Below are 27,530 nucleotides of genomic sequence, written 5' to 3'. Positions count from 1 at the left end.
ATTTGGAGTATTTTGTGGCTCCATACAAATTTTAGTATTATTTGTCATAGTTTTTGTGCAAAATGTCAGATATGTCTTTTCCAAATATTTTCCTACAGCCTGTGGCTTATCTTTTCCTTTTCTTGACTATGTCTTTTGCAGAGCAGAAGTTTTTAATTTTAATTAAGTTCAGAGTACCAATTCTTTCTTTCATGGATTGTACTTTTGGTGTTACATCTGAAAAGTCATTGCCAAACCCAAAATTATGCTTATTTTCTCCTATGTTCTAGGAGATTTATAGTTTGTGTTTTACCTTTAGATCTGTGATACATTTTTAGTTAATTTTTGTGAAGGCTGTAAATAAACTCTGTGTCTAGATTCATTTTTTGCATATGGATATTCAGTTCTGGCACTCTTTATTGAAAAGCCTGTCTTAGTTCCATTATATTGCTTTTGCACCTTTGTTAAAAATCGGTTGGGGCTGAGCTGGGTGGTTCAGTCAGTTAAGTGGCCAACTCTTGGTATCAGCTCAGGTCATGATCTCAGGGTTCTGGGATTGAGCCCCTGCATTGGGCTCCTCGCTCAGCGGGGAAGTCTGCATCAGGATTCTCTTTCCCTCTGTCCCTCCCGCTGCTGCTCTTTCTCTCTAAAATAAATAAATGAGGGGCGCCTGGGTGGCTCAGTTGGTTAAGCGACTGCCTTTAGCTCAGGTCATGATCCTGGAGTCCCTGGATCGAGTCCCGCATCGGGCTCCCTGCTCGGCAGGGAGCCTGCTTCTCCCTCTGACCCTCCCCCCTCTCATGTGCTCTCTCTCTCTCTCTCATTCTCTCTGGCTCAAATAAATAAATAAAATCTTTAAAAAAAAAAAAAAAATAAAATAAATAAATGAATCTTTTTAAAAAATCAATTGATCGTATTTACGTGGGTCTGTTTCTGAACTCTCTTATCAGTTCCATTGATCTGTTAATTTTTTCAACAGCACTACACTATTTACATTACTGTAGCTTTAAAAGAAGTCTGAAATCGAGTAATGTCAGTACTTAAACATTCTTGACCTTGTGTTAGCTATTCTTTTGCTTTTTCATATACATGCTTTAGAATCAGTTTGTCCGTATCCACAAATAATTTGCTGGAATTTTGATTGAAATTGTATTGAATCTCGGGATGCCTGGGTGGCTTAGTCAGTTGAGTGGCCAACTCTTGATTTCGGCTCGGTCCCAGGATTGAGCCACGCATAGGGAGTAGGCTTCAGGATTCTCTCTTCCTCTGCCCCTCCCCCCTACTGTGGGCAGGAGCCACACACACGCATGCGCTCTCCCTCTCGCAAATAAATAAATCTTTAGAGAAAAAAAGAGATTGTATTGAATCTGCAGATCAAGTTGGGAGGAACTGACATCTTGACAATATTAAGTTTTACTCTGAAGTTGGGATATATCTTCATTTATTTAGTTCTTTGATTTTGTTCATAGAAGTTTTGTTGTTTTTCTCATATAGACCTTAACCTTATACATATTCTATTAGATTTAAACTTTATTTAATTTTTGGAGGTGGTATTGTGAATGGTATTGTGTTTTTAATTTAAAATTCCACTTGTTCCCTGTTAGTATATATGAAAGCAATTTTTCTTTTCTTTTCTCTTTTCTTTTTTCTTTCAAGGCAGAGGGCAACATTGGGAGAAGGAAAGAGAGAGATTCTTAAGCAGGCTCCATGTCCAGCCTGACAGGGGGCTTGATCTCACAACCCTGAGATCATGACCTGAGCCGAAATCAAGAGTTGGACACTTAACTGACTGAGCCACCCAGATGCCCCAGTTTTTCTTTTTTATATTAACCTTTTGTTCTGCAGTTTTTACATAATCACTTACTAGTTCCAGGAGGTTTTTGGTCAGTAATTTTAGATTTTCTATGTAGACAATCATGTCCTCTCTGAAAAAAGACACTTTCATTTCCTTCTTCCCAGGCAGTGTATATTTTATTTCCTTTTCTTGTCTTTTTATATAAACTAGGACTTCCAGAATGATGTTGAAATGCAGTGGTGAGAGAGGAGTCATCCTTGCTTTGTTCCTGATATTAGTGGGAAACCTAGTTTCTCACCATTAAGCATGATGTTAGCTTTTTATATATATTCTTTATCAAGTTGAGGAAGTTCCCCTTTTATTCCTAGTTTTCTGAGAGTTTTTATTTTGAATGGGTGTTATACTTCGTTAAATGCTTTTTTTTAAGGATTTAATTAATTTATTGAGAGAGGGAGAGTGCCGGTGGGGCTAGGGGCAGAAGGAGAGGGAGAGAGAGAATCCCAGGCAGACTCCATCCTGAGTGCAGAACCCAACTGAGATCATGACCTGAGCTGAAACCAGAATTGGACACTGAACCGACTGAGTCACTTAGGCACCCCAAATGCTTTTTTTGTTTTGTTTTGTCTTAAAGATTTTATTTATTTGACAGAGAGATAGAGAGCACAAGTAGGCAGAGAGGCAGCCAGAGGGAGAGGGAGAAGCAGGCTCTCTGCTGAGCAAGGAGCCCGATGCGGGGCTTGCTCCCAGGACCTGGGATCATGGCCTGAGCTGAAGGCAGCCGTTTAACCGACTGAGCCACCCAGGCGCCCCCCCCAAATGCTTTTTTTGTAACTATTGATATGACATATGATTTTTCTTCTTTATCTTGTTGATATGATGGATTACATTAATTGATTTCTTGAGAGATGTTGTTCTGTTGTTTTCTTTCTTGTAATTTTTGTTTTGGTATTAGAGTAATATTGGCCTCCTGTCATGAAGTAGGAGGTATTCCCTCAGCTTATATCTTCTGAACAAGATTGTAGAAAATTGGTATAATTTCTTCCTTAAATGTGTGGTAGAATTTACCAGTGAACCCATCTGGGCCTGGTGCTTTCTGTTTTGAGGGATTATTAATGATTGATTCAGTTTCTTTTTTTAAGATTTTATTTTTAAGTAATCTCTATACCCAGCCTGGGGCTTGAACTTCCAACCCGGAGATCAAGAGTCACATGTTCAAGAGTCAGCCAGGCTCCCCTCAAATTTCTTTTAAAGATTGATTGATTGATTGATTTGAGAGAGAGCGTGCATATGGAGTTGGGTGGAGCAGAGGAAGAGGGAGAGAGAAACCCAAGGAGACTCCGCACTCAGCTCGGGGCCTGACATGGGGCTCAACCCCATGACCCTGAGATCACGATCTGAACTGAAACCAATAGTCAGATGCTCAACCAACTGTGCCACCCAGGCGCCACACCCCCCTCAATTTTTAAATAGATATAAACCTATTCACATTGTCTGATTCTTCTTGTGTGAGTTGGGCAGCTTGTATCTTTCAAGGGTGCGTCCATTTCCTCTAGGTTATCAAATTTGTGGTCTTTGAGTTGTTGATAATATTCCTTGATGATCCTTTTAATGTCTGTGGGATATATAGTTATGTCCCCTCTTTGATTTCTGATATTAGCAATTTGTGTTTTGTCTCACTTTTCTAATTGTACTAGCCAGAGGTTTATCAATTTTATCCATCTTTTCAAAGAACCAGCTTTTGGATCTGTTGATTTTTTTTTTTTTTCTATTGATTTCCTGCTTTAATTTCTTTGATTTCTGCTTTAGTTTTCATTATTTCTTTTTATTTTGAGTTAATTTGTTTTTTGTTTCCTAAAGAGGAAGCTTAGCGTATTGATTTAAGGTCTTTCTTCTTTTCTTTTTTTTTTTTTTGTTTTTTTCCTTCTTTCTTCTTTTCTAATAGATAGATTTACTACATCTCTAAGCACTCTAAGCAATGCTTTTGCTGCACCCCACAAATTTTAGGTTGTATTTTCATTGTCATTTAGTTAATAATATTTTAGTTAATAATATTTCTCTTGAGCTTTCTTTGACTTGTGTTATGTAAAAGTATGTTGTTTAACCTAGGCATTCTGGGATTTTCTAGCTGTCTTTCTGTTAATTGATTTCTAGTTTAATTTCATTTTGGTCTGAGAGCACAATTCTATGATCTCTGTTCTTTAAGATTTGTTGAGGTGTGTTTATGGCCCCAAGTGTAGTGTATCTTGATGAATGTTTCATGAGAGCTTCAGGAGAATATATATTGTGCTGATATTGAATAAAGTAGTCTATAGATAGCATTTATATACAGTTGATTAATGGTGGTGTTGACTTCAGTTATGTCCTCACTGATTTTCTGCCTGGGGGATATATCCATTTCTGAAAGAAGAGTGTTAAAACCTGCATCTCTAAGAGTGGATTCATCTGTTTCTCCTTGCAGTTCTGTCAGTTTTTGCATCATGTATTTTGATCTTCTGGTGTTAGGCACATACACATTAAGGATTGTTCTGTCAAGAAGTTGCAGTATTGACATCTTTATCATTATGCAGTGTCACTCCTTATTCCTGAAAACTTTCCTTGCTCTATTGATACAGTGAGGTTAATATCTACCAAATTTGTTTCTCTTTTCTATTTCTTGCTCTTTATCTTTGTTCCTGTTTTTGTCTTCCAAATGTTTTCTACTTCTTGGGGTTTTGTTTTTGTTTTGTTTTGTTTTCAGTTTTATACTTTGACAATCAGTGATTAGTTCTCATCCACATTAACTGTCTGTAGATTTTTTTTTTTTAAAGATTTTATTTATTTATTTGACAGAGACACAGTGAGAGAGGGAACACAAGCAGGAGGAGTGGGAGAGGGAGAAGCAGGCTTCCCGCCCAGCAGGGAGCCCAAAGTGGGGCTTGATCCCAGGACCCTGGGATCATGACCTGAGCCGAAGGCAGACGCTTAACGACTGAGCCATCCAGGTGTCCCTGTCTGTAGATTTTTGAAAGTGGTGACTGGTACATAGGTAACCAACGTGTAGAGCTTGTTTGATGAATCTTCATCCTCATTATAGTTGCTGGACAACTGCACACAGATACATTATGGAACATTCCTCATTCCTTTGGCTCAGACAGTTTTGTTGAGCCTGGTGTCAGTGCGCACCTCTGGAGTTCCCATCCCCTTCATGGCAAATTTCTGGATCTCTTTGAGTGCATGAGGGGCAAGCTTCTTGAAACCCACTCTCTGGATGTGCTTATGAATGTTGATGGTGTGTTCTGTGGTCACTACCTTGTTGATGGCGAAATGGCCCTTCTCGCCACCCGTTGCAGGAGCCATTCTGCCAGGCTCTAGCTGGAAAGGGAAGAGCACAAGGTATTGTGGGAGAGGGAAAGCAGCATAGCAAGTACAACTTCTGGGGGGTGCCTGGCGGTGGGTGGAAGGGGAGAGGCGAGGCTCCCTCTAAGGGTTTTAATTGAGGTTTTTCTTTTATGATTCCATTTTCTCTGACATCTCAATTTTACTTTTTTTCGTAGTTGCCCTACTTTGTGCAGTATATATTTATAGCTAATCCAAGTTTACTTTCAAATAATATTATCCCACTTCACAATAGTACAAGTACCTTACAGTGAGAAAATAATCCTAATTCCTCCCTCCCATCTTTTCTGTCAATGCTGTCATTCATTTCACTTATACAGAAACATATATAAGCATATATATGCATAAGACTATATAATCAAATATATTGTTGCTACCATTTTGAACATTGTTAGATTAAATATAAGAAAAAGTCAAAATTTTTATTTTACCTTCATTGGATTCATTCTCTGATACTTTTCTTTATGCAAATCCATGTTTCCGACCTGTTATCATTTCCTACTCTCTGAAGAACTTCTTTTCACATTTCATGCAAGGTAGGCCTATTGGCAACAAATTCCCTCAATTTTTATTTATCTGAGAGTCTTTGTTTTTCACTTTTGAAGGGTAATTTTGCAGTGTATAGAATGCTAGTTCTTTTTTTTCCTCCTCTCAAAACTTTAAATATTTCACATCACTCTTTTCTTGCTTGCATTATTTTTGAGAAGTCAGATGTAATTCTTATCTTTCCTACTTCATGGCTAAGGCTTTTTTCCCTTCCAGCTTCTTTCAGAATTTTTTCTTATATTTTTGATTTTGTGCAGTTTGAATATGATATGCCTTGGTTTTTTTGTTTGTTTTTTTGGGGGACATTTGTCTTATTTGGTATTCTCAGAGCTTCCTGCATTTGTGGTATAGTTTCTGACACTAATTTGGGACATTCGTAGTCATTCTTGCTTCAAATTTTGCATCTCTATTTTCTTGTCCCCTTCCCACCCCCCCCCTCCCTTATCCCTTCTCATCTCTTCTCTAAGTTTTCTACATGCTGGACCAGAGTCCCAGAAGTGTTAACATAGGCATTTGATGCTACACACTTCATTCTAAGCACCACTTCTGAATTTTGATACATTGTATTTTTGTTTTTATTTAGTTGAACAAATACCTTGTGGTTTCCTTTTGATTTCTCTTTGATCCAGGGGTTACTTAGAAGTGTGGTATTTACTTTTGAAACATTGGGGACTTTTCATATATCTTCTTGTCACTGATTTCTAATTTAATATCTTTGTGTTATATAATTTCTTTTAAGTTTTCTGAGATTTAAAAAAAGTGACACAGGGGCGCCCGGGTGGCTCAGTTGCTTAAGTGACTGCCTTCGGCTCAGGTCATGATCCTGGAGTCCCGGGATCGAGTCCCGCATCGGGCTCCCTGCTCGGCAGGGAGTCTGCTTCTTCTTCTGACCCTACCCCCTCTCATGTGCTCTCTCTCTCTCTCTCAAATAAATAAATGAATAAAATCTTAAAAAATTCTCTGATACTTTTCTTTATGCAAATTCTTTATGCATGGATTATCTTGTTTAATTTTCTGTGTACCTCTGAAAAGAACGTGTATTCACTCTGCTCCTATTATACGGAGTTATTCTGTAAATGTAAGTTAAGTTGATTTATACTGTTAAAGTCTCTGTATGCTTATTTATATATATATATATATATATGTATTTTCCTGTGTACTTGTTCAGTTATTGAGAAGAGGATTTAGATCTCTCTTACTGTAGTTATGGATTTCCCAATTTTCCCAATTTTATCTATTCTATCAGTTTTATTTTGAAGGTCTCTTTTTTTTTTTTTTTTTTTTAAAAATTTTTTTTTTTTTTTTTTGAGAGAGAGAGAATGAGAGACAGAGAGCATGAGAGGGAGGAGGGTCAGAGGGAGAAGCAGACTCCCCGCCGAGCAGAGAGCCCGATGCGGGACTCGATCCCGGGACTCCAGGATCATGACCTGAGCCGAAGGCAGTCGCTTAACCAACTGAGCCACCCAGGCGCCCCGTATTTTGAAGGTCTCTTATTAGGTGTAAAAGTGTTTCAGATTTTGATATCCTCTTGATTAATAGGTTTCTTTATCCTGGCCATATTCCTTGTTTTGAAATTTATTTTGTCTGATACTAATATTGTGAATTCAGCTTTGTTTTAATTAGTGTTGGATTGATACTTTCTTTCCCACACTCATACTTTTAATCTTTGTGTCTTTATATTTAAAATGGGTTTCTTTTGGCAGCTTATAGTCTTGAGTTTCTTTTTGCAGTATTTCAATCTCTGCCTTTCACTGGGGTGTTTAGTTAATTTACATATAATATGATTGATAATTGTTGCATTTAAATCATTTGCTAATCCTTTTTTCTTGCCTATTTAATCTTTTTTTTTCTCTTTTTCATTGAATATATTTTATGATTCCATTGTAGCTGAATAGTAATAATTCTTTGTTATTTTATTGATTGCCTTGGGTTTTATGGCATAATATCTTTTAATTTATCAGTGTCTGCCTTCAAATGGTATTATGCCATTTCACGTATTATATAAGAATACACAATTCAGCAGTTTACATACTTGCATTCCTACCTTTTTGGGGTTTGTGCTATTTTTGTCATATTTTTACATATTTTATAAACCTTGCAATTGTTACTAATTTGGTCTAAGCCATCAATTATCTTATAAATAGATTAAATAATTAAAATGTCCTTTATATTTACCCATGTAATTACTGTTTCTAATGTTCCTAATTTGTTTAGATCCACATTTCCTTTGTTGTTTTTCTTCTACTTAAAAGGCAACCTTCAGCATTTATCTATTACTGCTTTACTGGTGGTTAGTTCTTTTAGCTTTTTTATCTGAATGGCAATTATAGTTGACCTTTGAAGAATGTGGGGGTTAGGACCACTGCACAGTAAAAGAATCTGTATATAACTTTTGACTCACCAAAAACTTAACTTCTGAGGCATGTGGGTGGCTCAGTCGTTAAGCATCTGCCTTAGGCTCATGTCATGATCCCAGGGTCCTGGAATTGAGCCCTGCATCGGGCTCCCTGCTTGGCAGGAAGCCTATTTCTCCCTTTCCCACTCCCCTGCTTGTGTTCCCTCTCTCTCTCTCTCTCTCTGTCAAATAAATAAATAAAATCTTAAAAAAACAAAAAAAACCAAAAACCTTCTAAGAGCCTACTGTTGACTGGAAGTTTTACTGATAACATAGTTAACACATATTTTGCATGTTATATGTATTATATACTGTGTTCTTTTTTTTTTTTTTTAAGATTTTATTTATTTGACAGAGAGAGAGAGTGACAGCAGGAACACAAGCAGGGGGAGGGGGAGAGGGAGAAGCAGGCTTCCTGCTGAGCAGGGAGCCCAATGCGGGGCTCAATCCCAGGACCTTGGGATCACGACCCGAGCCGAAGACAGACACTTAACAACTGAGCCACCCAGGTGCCCCTATATACTGTATTCTTACAATAAAATAAGCTAGAGAAAAAACGTTAAGAAAATCATAAGGAAAAGAAAATACATTTACAGTGCTGTTCTGTATTTATTGAAAAAAGCTGTGTATAAATGGAACCATACAGTTCAAACTGGTGTTGTTTACAGGTCAACTATATTTTGCCTTTGCTTTTGAAAGATATTTTAGCTCAGTATAGAATTCTAGGTTAATAGTTTGTTTCTCTTTGTCTTTTTGTTTTCTTTTTTTTTTAAAGATTTTATTTATTTATTTAATTGAGAGAGAGACAGAGAGAGAGGGAACACAAACGGGGAGTGGCAGAGGGAGAAGCAGGCTTCCCACCGAGCAGGGAGCCTGATGTGGGGCTCGATCCCAGGACCCTGGGATCATGACCTGAGCCGAAGGCAGTCGCTTAACCAACTGAGCCACCCAGGCGCCCCTGTCTTCTTGTTTTCTAACTTGCATTGTTTCCATGAGAAATCTGTTTTCATTTTTATCTTTGAACTCCCTGACTGCTTGTATCATTTTCTCTTTATTGTTGGTTTTTAATGGTAAGCAGTTTGATTGTGATGTGTATTCATGGATTTTTCTTCATGTTTCTTGTGCTTGGGGTTAGTTGATTGGTAGGTTTATTGTTTTTCATCAAATTTTGTAATTTTTTTCTGCTCGTTTCTTGTATATGTTTTTTCCATCCTACTTTCCTTTGGGTATTGCAATAACATGTAAATTAGGCTGCTTAACATTGTCCCACAGCTCACTGATCCCCCTCCCCAAACTCCCTTTTAAATTAAGTCTTCATTCCTTCTGTGCTTCATTTTTGAGAGTTGGCTAAGTAAAAAATTCGTGGCTTTTATGAGACACTTGAATATTACATAATTAAAAAATATTTAGCCAGCATTATTATATTTCATCATGCTGGTGGAAGATAGAACTGTTGGTTGTTTCTCTTCCCTCTGCCTCTTTCTCCTGAATGTGGATTACAGAGTTTTGTAGAATAATCTAAGGCAGCCATACTTTTGAAAAAAATCTATTTCTTGGTTAGCCTATTATAGAGTCATTTTGAATTCTGAGTCTGATTTAAAATATTTTGAAGTTGGGTGTATTTTTTTGCTCCAGTGAATGTTATTTAGTAGGTATATTGGCATTGCGTCTTACCTAAGGACTAATAATTGTAGCTAGCCACAAAACAAAAATCATACATTTTCTAGATATTTGTTTTAAAAGATTCATTAAGTTGCCTGTAAATCACTATATAAACCAAAGTACTTGTTCATTTCCTCAGAGACTCTCAATATGGCCAATATGCCATTTTATCTCTAGTGGAAAAGGGAAAGAAAAAAAAAAAACCTCATCAGTCAAGTACCAAATGAAGTAGTTAGTTTGTATTTTATGGGTTAATTTACATGGAAAATGTGTATATATATATATATATATTTTTAAAGATTTTATTTATTTATGTGAGAGAGTGAGAATGAGAGAGAGTACATGAGAGGGGGGAGGGTCAGAGGGAGAAGCAGGCTCCCCGCTGAGCAGGGAGCCCGATGCGGGACTCGATCCCGGCACTCCAGGATCATGACCTGAGCCGAAGGCAGTTGCCTAACCAACTGAGCCACCCAGGCGCCCGAAAATGTATATTTTTAAGCACTAGAATTGCTCTCAGAGCAGTGAGATGCTCATACTATGAGAGTTACTTAGGTTGTGAAACTGAGGAAAGAACAGATTTATGGCATTCATTGTGTCTCTTTCAACTCCTCCCCAATACCCTCTCCTTTTACTTCTTTTTCCACCTCTTGATTTTGACTGAATTGTGTGTTTGTAATGGAATTCCACAGTTCCATATAATTTATTTATTTATTTTAAAATTTTTATTCATTTATTTTTAAGATTTTATTTATTTATTTGACAGATAAAGAGGGAGCACAAGTAGGCAGAGCGGCAGGCAGAGGGAGAGGGAGAAGCAGGCTCCCCGCTGAGCAGGGAGCCCGACGTGGGCCTCGATCCCAGGCCCCTGGGATCATGACCCGAGCCGAAGGCAGCTGCTCAACCAGCTGAGCCACCCAGGCACCCCAGTTCCATATAATTTAAACGGCGTATTATGGAACAGATACTCTTAAATTCTTAAATTAACTTACAAAGGTGGAGTTAAGGTTGGAGGTCTCTCTTTGAGTAAAACCATATAGACTTTTTTCCCTTGTTGTTAGGTGTAATTTTTTTTAAAAGAACTGTTAGAATCTTCAACTAAAGCTTTATTTTTTCTTGTTAAGAAATCTCTGATATCTTTTCAAGTTAGAAGATGTCTAAGTTTTTAAAAACTAAAATGCTATTGCCTTGTCTTAATACAACTTTAGTCACTGAAATTTGCTTAATTTTCATTCATTCCTTTCTTTGTAATACCTTTTCTTCCATATGCCATATTTTCCTTGGATTTATGGACATACTTATACTTCAGGGATAAGCAGGGACATTCTATTAAATGAATGGGAAAATTGACCAACCCCAATTTAGATTGGTATGTAGAAATGGATAGTATATTTCTATGTTTGGTTCTCCACCTAGTTTTTTCTTCTTTGCTTATTTGATATATGGACAAAGTACCTGAATGAAGAACATCACTGGATGACTTTTATTTATTTATTTATTTATTTTAAAGATTTATTTGTTTGTTTTAGAGAGAGGGAGATAGAGTGTGCGCACACGTGAGAGGGAGAGAGCATCTCAATTGACTCCCTGCTGAACATGGAGCCCAACACAGGGCTTGATCTCAAGACCTGAGCCAAAACCAAGAGTTGAGTGCTTAACCAACTGCTCCACCCAGGCGCGCCTCTAGATGACTTTCAAACTTCACTAGGCTTGTATATGAGTGGGGTGAAGAGCCTCAGGATCAACTCGAGTTATTAGAAAGGAATATATTTGAAACGTGAAGTGGTGTGGTTTCCAAAGTGACCTGCCCAGCATGGAAAAGGTTCATGTTTCTAAAGTAATCCACAAAGTTTAATCAGCTTAAACATGATTGGCTTTCTCCTAAAACTTACTTTGAGAACTTTGTTCTCTTTTGTGGACCCTTGCTTATGAGAATAGTAATTTGTTTTTTATGAGATAATGTCTTTTGTATTTAATGATTAAGATCTGTTTGGCAGTGAGATGATGTGGGGGGAGGATGGTATGGGGGGCAAGTAGCAGAAAAGTAGTAGTAACGAGTATTTGGTTTTCAAAACATTTGAAGTCTTTCATTTCTCATTTTGAACATTGATTTTGCTAAAAATGCCAACCATTTTGAAACCTGATTTTATCATTCCTTTCTCATTTTCCACCTTTATCTGATGGTTTATATTTGAGTGGTGGTTATGTGTGGGAAATTTCAGTTTTATTTTCAGATTTTTTATTTGTATTACATCAGAGATTTTAGATAGATGTATCAGAAAAATACTCATTTATTTATTCAACAGAAATTCAGGGCTGTTTGTCTTTCAGGCATTTAGTGAACTTAAATAGTGGCAACAAAAATCCCTGACCCAATGGACCTTATAAGCCTTTTATTTTGAAGCGTGTTGATTAATGTACATCTGTTAGAACACATTTTCATAGTTGTTTAATTTACCATTATTTGCATATACTTTGTCTTAAAATGATTATTAAAAACTGGAAACTAATTGTTTAAACAGATCTTTATTTTGCATTTTTCCCTAACATATCTGGATCAGGGGGATGACTGAGAATCCATAGGGGATAATAATACTTCTGATTTTTAAAAATCTTAAACTGCGAAGTATAACTGTTCTTTCATCTTAATACTTGGAAGAGACTGATTTCTATTTTAAAGGGTTTAATCTTTTCTGGTTTGAAAAGCAGACTTCACCTGAATTTTAAAAATTCTTGCTCTGACCTGTGCTTATAATCTCATGGATATAGTCCTCTAATGATTTGTAGCACCTTATTTCTCTCTCATTGTTGCCTTTGTGCTGAACATTAAAGCTGATTTTAATTTCATGACTAGGAAGTAGTTTTTTCTTGTTGAAAATGATGTTGCTTGAGAGACAAGTTCCTTCATTACTACTTACTGTGTGTTGCTGAGTAACTATGACTAATATGTACTTTTACTAATTGCTGCAATTTGAAGGTATTTGCAGTAGACTCAGATAATTGTTTTTACATGATTTTCTTAGGTGGACTCACTTTTATAACTGAAACTTTTGTATGTTTTTCTTACAAGTCTAATTATTATTATTAATATGCCCCCCCCAGCCAAAATCTAATCAATTATTTTTCAACTTCCTTTCTCAATGAAAATGTTAGACTTATACGAGCACTAGCAGCAACTCTATTTCTGGATCATTGAAGCGCTTGGAGGATACTGCAGCTCGATTTACAAATGCAAACTTCCAAGAAGTCTCTGCGCACACAACTAGTGGAAAAGATGTTTCAGAGGCTAGAGGGTCAGAGGGCAAAGGGAAGAAATCTTCAGCTCACAGCTCAGGTCAAAGGGGAAGAAAGCCTGGTGGAAGAAATCCAGGAACGACTGTGTCAGCAGCTAGTCCTTTCCAGCAAGGTATTAATTATGATGTTTTAGTTAAAATAATTGTTCTTGCGATGATCAATAGCAGTTAAGTTTTGTAAAAGAATTTATTTTTTATTTATAACTGATGGATCATTGGAGATTATTTTATGATTAGTTGCTGTAGTAAGATTACTTCGAAGACTAGTGTTCCTTGTTAAAATGTTTCTGGGACCTTTTATGTTATGACATGTGCTTCCAAAGCTGAACTGTAATTTTAATGTTTAAATAGATGTGGAATAAAGTTTAAGTTTGGGGAGAAAAAACAATAAAAGCTGGAGTTTTCCTTTCTGCTCTATAGAACAGTCTTTCTTTTTAATGAATTGTTATCACTTACCTGTCCTAATTAAACACTAAAATAGTTAAAGCATATATTCTTAGTAAGTAAACAAGTACTGGGTAATTTGTAGGGAATATAAATAGTTCTCAGTAAATAATTTTTAATTATTAATGCATTTATTATAAAGCTTGAATTTTAAAGTTGAATTTTACTAAGCGTACATATCTTTTGGTAAGGCTACTATAACAAGATGCCCATTTAATTTTGAATTTCAGTTTAACAACAAATTATTTTTCAGTGTAAGTATGTCCCAAATAAATGCATGGGATATATTTATACTGAAAAAATAACCTGTTGTTTAACTAAAATTAAAGATTAACTGGACATGCTATATTTTATATGGTAACCTTATTTTATGGAGAACAGAATAACTCAGCTAACTTTACAGTCCATTGGCCCTGTGTTCTAGGTTTTTATTTTGTGTTTTTAACTTGAACATAAATATTTTGAGAAATATAAATGTTAAAAACTGTTGGAGATAAATATATTAGTAAAGTATACAATAAATGCCTCTTCCCCCCATTTTTTTGCCCCCTAGGAATAAATGAGGGGGAAAAATTGTCTTTTTCTTTCCTTTAAGCTTTTGCTGATAATAAAAATTTGAATATATAGAGAGATTGCATAGTCTGCTGATCTTTTATTAAAAAGTTTATTTGTATATTTTAAACTAAGTTATTTTGTGCTTCAAGATTTTTACATCCTAGACTTTTTTTTTTGCCTTAAATTACAAAGAATTAGACAAGTAGAAAAGAAATACAATGCCAAATTTGTTGTTTTATTTTAATAAATTTATATTTGTTGTTATTTTTATGCCACTGTGGAAAATAAATCGTAAAACCTTAATTATTTTTAATGTAACTTTATTTACATTTTGAATGTGATATTAGAAGAATTTAATCATCCTTTTGATGTAATTAAGACCTTATTTTCCACTGTTAAAATTGCATTTTTCAGTTTTTAATCTTTGAAGTACTAATCCATTTAGAAAAGAAATCCCTCGTTTTCTTAACATTTACAACGCTGAATTGTCTTTTCCTGCCTCTGTTGAGACGTGGTATAGAATGTATTATGTTTTCATATCTGAGGTAATATTCTATAAAAGTTTTAAAAGTTGATATTTAAAGGTAGGGTGTTTAATATGCTTGGTTTTATTTTTTTCATTGCAGGTGGTATGTGAATTTTAGAAAATATATGTGAAAGTATTGCATATACTAAATGTTTGAAAGTATTTGCTACCCTGTAGTGAGCTTTTAACACCAGCTGTAAAAACAAAAATGTGTGGAAAAAAGACAGATGGTGACAGATCAGAATGGATAATAAAGAACTTCTTTATAGTTGCTAATTAAGTGGCAAATTAGTTATCCTTAAATGATTGATGTAATGTAAATGGCTTCCTAATATGTATGTTTCTTTATATAGACATAACTTGAAAATGCTCACATAGGTACAAATAATTTTGTAAATGAATAAAATGGATATTCTCTTCAAAGAGTTAAATTTTAGACTTACTAATGTTCTTGCTTAATAAGCCATTTCAGAAAAGCTTAAAATTTAAAATTCAAAACCTTGAGACTTTAGTTAAATTCTCTCTTGTGTGTGAGGAAAAAATACTGTTGTAAATATTTAGGTGGATTTATGTGTGATTACTTTTGAATGTGCTCTGCAATAAAATTTAACCCTTAGCTTGAAATTTCCCTTCCATTCCAATGAAACACTTTATTTTGAGCTTTTGTTTTTAAATACATTAGTTAAAATATGATATAGTTTAAGTTTTATGAAACACAGTAGATGTGTGGTCACAACTGAGTCTAAACACTTGTCACTTAATGTGGTGAGCATGAAGACACGGTTTGGTGAATTAGGATGGTGGACCAAACTATTGTTTCATCCCAGCCATATTATTTTTTTCTACCAAGTAGATAAGAACCTTTTAATCTCATAATGACATAGTGGGCTACTAAAGTTCTTGAAAGAGTGAGGAGACAAGCAGTTGTGAGCGAGATTCATGAGTGTGCCTCTCCTGTGATTTTACTTTCATAAAAGCAAGAAGAATGTTAGTGGCTGGTTTCTTTATGCAGCTCCATGGGTAGTGGACTGGGAGAAGGCTAGGTATATAGACTAGGTTCCATGTAATCATTATTATTAAATCCATGTTTTGGTGGGGTAGATTTAACTGAATAATAATATTCACTAACATTATCTTGAAGTTAAAACTCAGAACTTAAAACCTAAGCAACAACTTTTGGTTCTGGGTGTGTCTTGGGAACATTTAAATCAAATCTTCAGTAATTGAAAAAGAGGAAGTTCTAGAATACAGTAGTAGTCTTGTCAAACTCTTTGAGACTTTGCTGTTCTTCAGTCCTTCCTCAAGCATACACAGGTATTTGGGGGAACGTTGAGGAATGTTGCCATAGTAAAAGGTAGGTTAAATAAAGCACATCTTACATCTTGGTCATTGTAGAACTAATAGCTTGCAACTCGAGTTAATATTCAGTTTAATAGCTATGAAATGACAAATATTTTTTAAAAGATTATTTTATAGATCAACTTGATTTCAATAATAACCTTTTTAAAATTCTGTTACATAGCGATGTCCTAAGTTTTATAGTTAGTTTTTTTTCTTCATCTCTTTTTGATGATTGTATCATTTCTACTGCTCTTGGGAACTTTTGCATCCAATTTTTTTCTTTTCCTACCCCCCCCCCTTTTTTTTTTTTTACTACAGGCAGTTTTTCAGGAACTCCAGGCAGTGTAAAATCATCTTCGGGAAGTTCAGTACAGTCTCCCCAGGATTTCTTGAGCTTTACAGACTCAGATCTGCGTAATGACAGTTATACTCACTCCCAACAGTCATCATCAACCAAAGATGTACATAAAGGAGAGTCTGGAAGCCAGGAAGGGGGGGTAAATAGTTTTAGTTCCATAATGGGTCTCCCTTCGACCTCAGCTGTTATTTCACAGCCTAAAAGCTTTGAAAATTCACCTGGAGATTTGGGTAATTCCAGCCTTCCAACAGCAGGATATAAGCGGGCTCAAACTTCTGGCATAGAAGAAGAAACTGTAAAGGAAAAGAAAAGAAAAGGAAATAAACAAAGTAAGCATGGGCCTGGTAGACCTAAAGGAAACAAAAATCAAGAGAATGTTTCTCATCTCTCAGTTTCTTCTGCTTCACCAACATCATCTGTAGCATCAGCTGCAGGAAGTGTAACAAGCTCTAGTCTTCAGAAATCTCCTACATTGCTCAGGAATGGAAGTTTACAAAGTCTTAGTGTTGGCTCATCTCCAGTTGGTTCAGGTAGGGATTTGCCCATTGTTTTTCTTACTTATTCCCACCACCACCACCCTTCCTTTACCCCAAAGGGAAATTCATTTTAAACTATTGTTTTGTTAATACATTGAGTTGCTAAGTGATATTTACTTGTCTTAATGAAAAAAATGTGTTAAGATCTTAGGAAGATGATTTGGTGTTTGGACAGGATGTTTGGCACCAATCTGATAGTTTACTTAACTAACTATAGGCTAAATTGTTTATTGGTCACTCATTTCTTACAAAATACCTGGAGTAATTTCCCATTTTTGTTTTTGCTTTGCCTGCACAGTATTTTAAACCCAACTCAGAAATCACAATTAAGGTGTGAGAGTTTTGCATACTTTTGCACTATGTTTTTGATTGGTGCTTGTTTTTGAACTTTAATTTTCTAAAGTTTAATTAGTCTTCCATTTTCTCAACACTTCCTCACACAAATTCTACTTGAATTATCCATCTGGAATATTTTTCAGTGGTAAAATGATTTAAATATTTGAACTTTAACAGTCATTTTATTTCAGAAGATAATCTGAAATGATTTATATTCATTTTGTTTTCAAGTGTGTTTAACAGATTTTTACCATTATCTTTATTATAGTAGGAATGAATTTATATATGTTGTTATTCACATCATAGGGATGCTTCTTTAACCTATATATTATGAATATTCTCAAGTCTTAAAAATTTGAAGTCACATGTTTTTAGACAAAAAGTTAACAGTTTAGATATTAGCTAAATGTCAACATTTATCTTTTAAATTGATCTTGAATTTGAGGTAAATGGTTTTAAATTAGTGTTGTAAACTCACCTGTTTTGATTTTAGATTTCTGATTGTAGAAATGATGAGATTTTGGCTAAAATAAACTTACGGATTTTATCAGTTCTATTAGTTGGTGGAGAGGGTAGGTAGGAAATGGTATGGAAATATAATAAACACAATTTAAATGAATGTTCATGTGTATTTTATAAATACAGACTTTTGGATTGTTTTTTATAGTTGTGCAGACATAAGTAAACAAATATCATTCTAAGGGAGAAAAGAGCATATGTAAAGGTCAGATGTGAAAATTATTAACTATTGCTATTATTTGTGCCAGGGTCTATTAATGCTTTATATTTATTATCTTGTTTAATCCCCACACAGTTTTATGAAGTAAGGGCTATTTATTTCCCCTTTTTACAGCTGATAAAACTGAGACCTGGTTAGGTAAAATAAGCTGCCCAAGATCACAGCTGGGGATTTCTTTGTTTTTCCTAGCTAGCTTCAGTGCCACCTTGGACCTGTTGGACAAGTTGTTTGTTTTTGAGAAATGAGTGGAAACTATGACAGGATTTTTTTATTAGAAGCATTAAGGATGGGTTTAGACTAGACCATGATTTCTTAGTCTTGGCACTATTGACATGTTGGTTGGGATAGTTACTTGTGCAATCCTGTCCTGTGCATTGTAGGACATTTATCAAGATTCCCAGCCTCTACCCACTAAGATGCTAGTAGCACCCAAAATTCCCCTTCACCCCCCAGTAGTGACAAAAAATGTTGGGGGAGGGTGCAGAATCGCTCTTGGTTGACAACCACTGTTTTTGAGGGGGAATAATACAAATTGTAATGAGAAATAAATCCATTGAAAAAACTTAAGTATATTGCACGCTTGGATATACATTTTATATATATTCATTTCTTTTCTTTTAGGCCAGAAGAGCTTAGCAACTAGCCCTAGCCCCTGGTCACAAAAAAATAAATTTAGACAAATTTACTCAGAAAAAATTGAGTTCATACTCATTTTTAGCAAGATACACAGTAATCAGATGAATAACTTACTGAGAAAATTAAACCTGAATTTGCTTTTGTGAAAAGTTTCTCACTGATTTCCTATACATAGAAGCATAGTCTGAAAAATACTGAATTTCAGAAATTGCATTTGGATGCTATTTGAAATACACATCCTCAAATTAATGGAATTAAAATCTTGATTTACATCTGTGAAAAGATTTTCCTACCTGTTACGGATTTAGAGAGATTTAGCCTTGGGAAATAGTGTTCTTTTTCACAATTATTACTTTCAGAGGGCAGCGTGTGCTACATCTATGGCAGAAAAGCATGATTTTGTATCCCTTTTACCTCACCATTAGGTGAAGAAATTTAGGGAGAAATTCCTGTAAATATTATTATTTCATGGAAGTAAATGACTTAAATTTAGACTTACTAGGATTTTTTTCCCTTAAAAGTGTGCTTAAAAATAACTGCAGCTCTTATGTTTTGTTAAAGCCATAATTGTGCACTAAGATTAGTTACTTAAAACTATTTGAGATAATACATTCTTTAATTTTATACATTTTAATAAAAGTTTTATGACTAGATCAGAGCACACCCTATTGATAACAGTGCTAAAAAGTCTATTCTTACTTAGAAGAAACTAGGTAAATGCCATGGGTATTTAAATAGGAATTATGTCCTCTTAATCGTAAGTTAAGAAATGCTAACTGCTGTTGAAATGCAGTATGTACTACACCTGTCTTAGGCACTTTACAAGCATTGAGTATTATTACTCATTGTACAGATGAAGAAACAGAGACAGAATTCTCATAGCTCTAAGTGGTGGAACAATGCATTTTCCTTGATTCCAGGGACCCTCAACTCTAAAATTCAAGGGGTGTTTGCTGATGAAGGTTTGCAACCACACTAGTATAATGTCAGTCATATTTTAAGCAATGGGATCAGTGAGAAAATTTGGGCCAATAATTTCACTTGGAACAATAGTATCTCCTATTAGTATGAAAAGAGAAGTTTTCTTTCAACTGATTTTAGATAGAGAAATCATTTAGTAGCTGTAAAACTAGGAAACTTTCTTCCCACATAAATAAGTAGGAAGAAGAAATGTATACTATGTACTGTGTTACCAAGAATTGTTTTTGCATGATGCCCTTTCCAAAAGATTTGTTGCTTTCATGACAGGGTAATAATTTAGTGATGATGAAGGTGACCTTTGTAAGCATTTGTTGGCTCTGATGTTAGATTGTAACACACACTATATAATCCTAGCTTCATGAGGCTAGGGGCTGTGTGTGTCATGTTCATCACTGTCTCCTCACCTCCAGCACAGTGCTTTGTATATAATAAATGCTAAACTTTTGTTTTTTAAATGAATGAATACTATTAGTAATCACTGAGAACATATCATTTGATTAGTAATATCCTGTGTGATTTTGTACTTCCAAGTGTTCATAGTTAGATTGCAAGTGAAATTATTTGTAAAGAAGCTTTTCATGTAGTATTACAGACCAGTTAAGGATGTGTTAATTAAGTTGGAAAAGACCATGGAGAAGTTGGAATTTGAATTATACTTTGGAGTAGGCAGAAAAAGTCCAACAATATTACCAGAAAAGAAAGTAAAGTTACATTTGAGGGATAAAACTAATAGGGAAATCTAATTTGCAGGACAGTTGGAAGTAATGTTGATTAAGTAGGGCAGGATGGGTTTATGGAAAGTTGAATGTCAAGCTGAAGAAATCAGACTTAACAGACTACTGGTCTTAGAATAAGCATCCTGTACTTAGTTCTGGCAACTTACTATTAAAAGAATTTCATTGATGGAAAAAAAAATACATTGCTTCCATCAGCTTGCAGTTATGGTAATATCTTACATTTGAGAGCACCTAACAGTTTCTGAAGAACTCTTTAATTACTATCTTATTTGTTCCTAAGAACAATCTTGTGAAATAGGCAAGGCAGCTACTATTACTTTCGTACTTTCTCCAGTTTTATCACAACTAGGATATACAGCAGAAGTAGAATCAGGTACTTATGATGGGATTGTCTTAATAGAAGCATTCAAAATTTTATCATGACATATTCATAGTAGCATGTACAAAGCAAGATATTTATTCTAGGAATCTCAGGTCCTGTCAGAATAGAAACCCAGAAAACTATAAATTCCTTGCCTGATCAGTGGTTTGGTTTGCAAGATTTTTAATGTAATAAGTTGAAGTACATCCTCTTAAGTGATTTACTGTTACAGTGACTTGTACAACTTGTATTGTTTTAAGTGGCTTCTAAAGGTTGTAAGTTTTGGTGTATAGATTATGTTAAGCTTTTAATTGAATTCTTCCTATATATTCTTTTGAGATCTTAAAACAGGTAGGACTTTTGGAACATTGAAAATTAGTACAGCATTTGGAATAGTTGACCTGTTGTATTTGTCCTTTTCCTTTTTCCTATTTATCTCAACCATATTATGGGAGTTTATAATTTCCTAAAGTGAAAGTTTATGAAGAAATTTTTTTCTTCATAAAAATCAACATCTTGTTATTTTCTCTGAGAAAAATCTGGTATTCATTAAATGATTAGTTGATGATTTAGCATTAACTTATTTTCTTTGGGTATACTATGTCCTTTCGAGGCTTGCCTGTTTTTTTAAAATCTTAGTCTCTAGTTCTTTAATATAATGTGGTCATACCTTTCCAAGTTAAGATACTTGAAATCTGTTTCCGTGATGGAATTCTTTAGTGGTGATAAATGGCTATGAAAGGAGATTCTGGGAAGGTAGTTCTTTGATTCTGACCCTAAGTATTTCATGATAAAGTCTTACAGATTTCAGGGAGATAAGTTATTAATGAATAATCACTTCAAGAGAAGTTTGTTCTGGCTTCTGAAATATGAAGGTTATGAAAGTTTAACGAGCCCATGTGACTATGAATTGGTTGTTATGAAATACATCATATCTCCTTAGGTTAATAAAATGAAATTGAGACATCTTTCCCTGGTAAGATATTTTAATTAGGAATAGACTGATTCTGTTAACAAATAAGGGAATTATAAAGATCCAAAGATAAATCTAATAAACTCACAAGAGTAACTAATACATTATTGTAGACCAAGGAGTAGATACAGTTATTGAACATACTTTAAACTCATCTTAATGACTCAGGTTCATGATTTTTATAAAAATTAGTTATATTGGGTCATAAGTGAAAATCATATAAGATATTGGGTGCTACTAAGACTAAGACCATAATATACCTTGCAATTTGTTTCCTTGGAAAATCCTCTGATTTTTGTTTTCTTCCTTGATGATTTGAAAATTTGCTGGCCCTGTACCATGGATGTCTTTCTACAAAAGTCCCAGATCAAAGGGCAGAATAGCCATATTTCAATTTTTTCCCTGTTGAAAAAAATGCTTCTATTACTGTGAATGTCCTTTGATTATTTTTTGGTACTATTCCAAACAGTTACCGTTTCTCTGTAATGTACCATGTCAATCTCTTCAGTAGCCTTCACTCCCTTTTAAAATACCACTTGAATTTGTTAATGATCATTAAAGATGGCAGATTCTTCCACCATGTTACAGTTTTGAGTGCCATCTGGAAAGAACTTATACTAAACTGGTCTAAAGGTTTGATTCTTGAACAGTATCTAATTTTTTTTTTTAAACAAACATTAAAATGATTAAAAGTGAGTCCTGGCTTGCTCTGCCTTGCTTTGTCTTTCTTCTTTCAAGTCATTTGGAGTGGGCCCATGATTTGGAGTTGACTTCTGAGATATGCATACGGGTAGATGTGTGAGTGATGGTTGCCTCGAAGACTTTCTTGTACACATGGGTTCTAGAAGTCATGTTTTTGGTTAAATAGTATCCAGAGTAATTCCAGATTTTCTTCTTGTAAGAAAAATTGGACCAATAGCGTTAGCCACAAAGGAATACCTGTTGTTTCCAGGATTAGCAGGCGAGGTCCTTTGAGTAACAGACTTGGTCAGTTTTATCAGTTATTTTTTCCTTTGGAATGTCATATAGAAATTTATTTTTCATTTTCTCAGCAGCTTTTGCTTTTAGCAGTGTTTTATTGCTTCATGTCATCCTCTGCTTATTCTCCTCATTTGGGGGGAGCAAAAGAGTAAGAGTAATGGTTTATTCCTTCATTATTGTCATCAAAAATGAAAGGTACAAAAAAGTAAGCGGAGTGTAGTTTAACAAGTTTTATACTGTTATATAATAGTTGTAGATTACTGCTCAGTTTGTATAAACTGAATAATTTCCGTACTTGAATAATAATTTAATTGACCACGGAATTCAGATGTTTTTGATAAATTGTTCTCATCTAATGAATTATATAAAACACATTAGTGTGTTGCTAACTATACTCCCTCTTATTATGAATCTGTTTTTTCTTAGACACTTGTCTTGCATATTTATTTGTAAGCCCTTATGTCTTTTCCTCATTCTTTGCATACACATGCACATACACAAATTCCCATACTATCCCATTTAAAGATTTATGAGAATTCCATCACCTTTGGTCCTTCTACCCATCACATCCCAGGTACTGGCTTATAATTTCTGTTCCCATCGTTCTGTTTGCCCTTCTCAGCTAGACTTTTGGGTGAATGTTTCCCTGTTTTTCTGGCCTTTTTCTTTTTCTATCCTTGAGTCACTGGCAAATTCTTGGCTGATTTCCTTTCTCCTCCCTCCCAACAGAAATTTCCATGCAGTATCGGCATGATGGAGCTTGTCCAACAACTAGTAAGTTGTCGAACTGGGTTGGTAACCCAGGCTTTTTGACTTCTACTTTAGTGTTTTTTTTCTATTATATTATGCCACCACTGATCCTCTAAACTTCAAAATGCAATTGGTTCTTAAAAAATAGATATTTTTTCTCCTACAGAGAACTTGCTGCTTGTCCTATGTTCAGGATCCATATTAGAGTCACTGTGATCAAATTTTAATTATTTTTGGGTTTTTAATATGGTGCTTCAGTTGCAGAATTGTGACTTCTGTTCCTATTGAAGTAATATTTTCAGTATTTGGTTTCCACTAATCTTAATGTTCACATAATTTTTTCAATATTTGTATGTTGGCATTAGATATCTTTCTTGCTTCGACCTCTATATATGTTGAGACTATTATACTGAAGTCTAGGAATTGAGAATGATCAGGTTGGATAATAAAATGAAGTTTTTCTTTATAATAAATATTGCTGAGTGTAGAATTGTTGAGGTAGATTTACCTATACAGAATTGCATCATATCAATACTTTTACCAAGAAAGACATTACAGAGACTATTAAACGTCTTTTTAAAAGTAATTTTACATAGATATTTATCACTAAGAAAATTTGTCACCATTATGACAATATAACATTTTACTTAAATTTATTAGGTGATAGATTGGTAAATGAAATACAGTATTTAGAAATTTATACATGTAAAAACTGAGCCAAACTTGCAGTTTTAATGATTCAAACAATGATACATAATAGACTTATTGAGATTTTATTATACTGATTCAGTCTATGCCTATGTATTTCTTCTGTGTGTTTGAGAATGATCTTAACCTGAAGTCCTTTTTTCCTTACTTAAAAGCTTTCTCAGAGTTGCTGAATGCAATACACAATGGTAAGTTTTATTAGAATCTTCTCTGGTGGTTCATTTATCGCAAAGGTTGCCTTTTATAGAGAACCCCGATTGAAAGCTTGCATGTTCTATTGATAAGATGAAACCCAGCTCTGCTGTGAGTCAATTGTTCAGCCCCTTAGTGAAAAGTTTTTGTAGGTTGCCTGCAGGAGAATAATAGGTCAATACAGTTCATCAGTTTAGCTTTTACTGTTTCTTTGTAAGGCAAAATGGTAATAGTGTTGTTCTAACTTTATGAAGTCTTTTTTCTATTTTTGTAAATAGTTTTTCTAGTTCTTTTGAGCTCTCTTTTGGCAGTGCAGTTAGTAATTGGTACCTACGTCAGGAATTAGCTGCTTCTTCCACAGCTTGAAATGTGAATTTTGGGGATTAAAAAAAATTAATGTGTATAATACTTTTATTATCTTGCCCCTATATTTTATATACTGAATAAATGGAAGATAGCCTTTTAGATGATGTCTAATTTGGAACCAGGTTTTTACCGGCGAGTTGCATTTTCTGCAGAGTTGGGTTCTAAAATCAGGATATGAGACAAAAATGCTAGCTTTTTTCAATTTTGCAGTATAATTATAATGAAAGTCATTTTTGCAGAAATGTTTGAGCAGTTCTTCAATTTTAAAGAACCTTCTTTAATACTTTAGTGATCAAAAAAAATTGAGCTTAATGTCTTCTTTGTTGTTTTCCATTATTAACTTACGTAACTTATCTGTTCAAGATAGTTTATGTGATCCCAAGAAGTTTCGAGCACATTTTTATTAACTTTATGAAATCTTGCATATTTTGGTAATGTAGTTTAACATAGTCGATTTCTGTTGTGTTTGGATTATATTGTCAGATGTTTACAAATCTACAGCTAGCTCTAAGAGACCAATGGCATGATGAGCAGACAGACACTTGTGTGATTCTGAGGGTGGGGGTGGTCAAGATGGGAAACCCATTTTACAGATGATCATTTTATTAATGAGTACATTTATTTATAATTCTTGCTTCCCTGTGTAACCTGGAACTGCAGAGTCTCAGATAATGAATTTTCCAGATAACATGGAGCTCTTGAACATTAGGTATCTAGAGGAAAAGGGATTGGAAGCATTCTTGAAAATAAACTAAATATGTTACCATTCTTTGGTGGGCAAGAATAAAAACAAGAGTTTTTAACATCTTTTTCAGTTTGCATGGTTAAATCTTACTCTTTAATTTTGGAGTATTAGAATTTAGAGACATGCTGAAAGTTTGAACAAAGTGTATACTTGGAATAAAAGGAAAGTAGATATTGTGGGGAGCAATTGTGAATGAATTGCCACATAATCCTCTACCATTATTAGCTGACAAAGTACGGATTGTGTCACTTTAATGGGACAATTGTTATGTTTTTCTGTATGGGTGAATGAAATTAATGTCATGGGATTAATACAATGAACACAGATTTTCTTTAAAATTTTGTATTTTACGGATTTTATCTGAGAGAAAACACTATGGTAGTGTACTCAGATACTTGTGTGTTCTTAGTCACATAATCTAGAAAAATGAAATAAATAATGGACTTTTATATTTTTCTTTCTTTATTTTATATCTAGAAGTTTGTACCTTTTGACCTCCTTCACCCATTTTGCTTCCTCTCCCCCTCCCGTTTCCCCAGGCAGCCACCAATCTGTTCTCTGTATTCATGAGCTTGGACATATTTTGGGTTTTGTTTTGTTTTAGATTCCATGTATGAGATCATACGATATTTATCTTTTCCATTTGACTTATTTCATTTAGCATAATGCCCTGTAGGTCCATTCACATTCACAACTACCAACTACATATGGTAGTTCAACTTTTAAATTCTTGAGGAACTTCCAGACTTTTCCATAGTGACTGTACCATTTTACATTCCCATCAACACCACACAAAAGGTTCCCTTTTATCCACATCCTGGCCAACACTTACTATTTCTTGACTTTTTGATAATAGCTATTCTAACAGATATGAGGTGATATCTCAGTGTGGTTTTGATTTGCATTTCCCTGATGATTAGTGGTCTTTTTTTTTTTAAAGATTTCATTGATTTACTTGACAGGGGTAGTGAGAGAGAGAGCACAGACAAGGGGGAGCAGCAGGCAGAGGGAGAAGCAGGCTTCCCGCTGAGTGGAGAGCCCAATGCAGGGCTCGATCCCAGGACCCTGGGATCACGACCTGAGCTGAAGGCAGATGCTTAACTGACTGAGCCACCCAGGAGCGCCCTGATGATTAGTGATCTTAAGCATCTTTTCATATACCTGTTGGCCATCTGTATGTCTTCTTTGGAAAAATAGCCATTCAGGTCCTCTACTTATTTTTTATTGTTTGGGGGTTTTCTTGCTTTTGAGTTATATGAGGTTTTTTTTTTTTTTTTAAGATTTTATTTACTTGAGAGAGAGCACAAAGAAAGCACGATCGGGGGTTGGGGGGAGGGAGGGAGAAGCAGACTCCCTGCTGAGCAGGGAGTCTGACATGGGGCTTGATTCCAGGACCCCAAGATTATGACCTGAGCTGAAGATTGACACTTAACCAACTGAGCCACCCAGGCGCCATGAGTTAATACGAGTTTTTGAAATACATTTTGGATAGTAACCCCTTATCAGATACAGATTTGCAAATATTTTCTCCCATTCAGTGCATTGCCTTTTTATTTTGTTGATGGTTTCCTTTTATGCAGTACCATTTTATTATTTTTTAATGCAGTACCTTTTTAGTGTGTTATCCTTTACTTGGGGTTTTGTTTTGTTTTTGTGTTGTTCAAATCCAAAATATCATGACTGATGTCAAGGAGCTTACTGCATATGTTTTCTTCTAAGAGTATTATGATCTTACATTATTCAAGTCTTCAATCCATTTTGAGTAATTTTTGTGTACAGTGTAAGGTAGTGGTCCAGTTTCATTCTTTTATATGTAGTTCAGCTTTCTTAACACCATTTATTGAAGAGACTGTCCTTTGTATATTCTTGGCACCTTGTAAATAAATTGACCCTATATGCATGACCCTATATTTTTGGGGCTCTTCATTGTGTTTCATTTATCTATGTGTCTGTTTTTATGCCGACATCATACTTACATAATTGATCATCATACATAATTGATTATTATGGCTTTGTAATGTAGTTTGAAATTAGGGAGTATGAAGCCTCCAGCTTTGTTCTTTGTTCTCAAGATTGCTTTGGCTATTCAGGGTGTTTTGTGGTTTCATACAGATTTTGGGGTTATTCTATTTTTGTGAAAAATACTATTGGAATTTTAATAGGGGATTGTGTTGAATCTGTAGAGTGCTTTGAGTAGTGTGGACATTTAAACTATTAGTTATT

General features: G+C 34.8%; 1 protein-coding gene and 1 pseudogene across 1 annotated transcript in view; one reads left to right on the top strand and one right to left on the bottom strand.

The window, feature by feature from the left end:
* Positions 1 to 27,530, top strand: part of MLLT10 (MLLT10 histone lysine methyltransferase DOT1L cofactor) — a 223,585-nt gene that overhangs the window by 141,934 nt on the left and 54,121 nt on the right. The window contains exons 10-13 of the mRNA XM_044915534.1: positions 12,903 to 13,155; positions 16,227 to 16,796; positions 23,276 to 23,320; positions 24,160 to 24,192. Coding sequence (XP_044771469.1) covers positions 12,903 to 13,155; positions 16,227 to 16,796; positions 23,276 to 23,320; positions 24,160 to 24,192 — 901 coding nt within the window. The remainder of the gene's footprint in view (positions 1 to 12,902; positions 13,156 to 16,226; positions 16,797 to 23,275; positions 23,321 to 24,159; positions 24,193 to 27,530) is intronic.
* On the bottom strand, positions 3,253 to 5,119 carry LOC123324887 (annotated as a pseudogene).

This window comes from Neomonachus schauinslandi, chromosome 5 (assembly GCF_002201575.2).
Source record: "Neomonachus schauinslandi chromosome 5, ASM220157v2, whole genome shotgun sequence".
In the NCBI taxonomy this organism is placed as follows: domain Eukaryota; kingdom Metazoa; phylum Chordata; class Mammalia; order Carnivora; family Phocidae; genus Neomonachus; species Neomonachus schauinslandi.
Note: the sequence above shows the minus strand (reverse complement) of the source record. Positions and strands in the feature narration are given on the sequence as shown.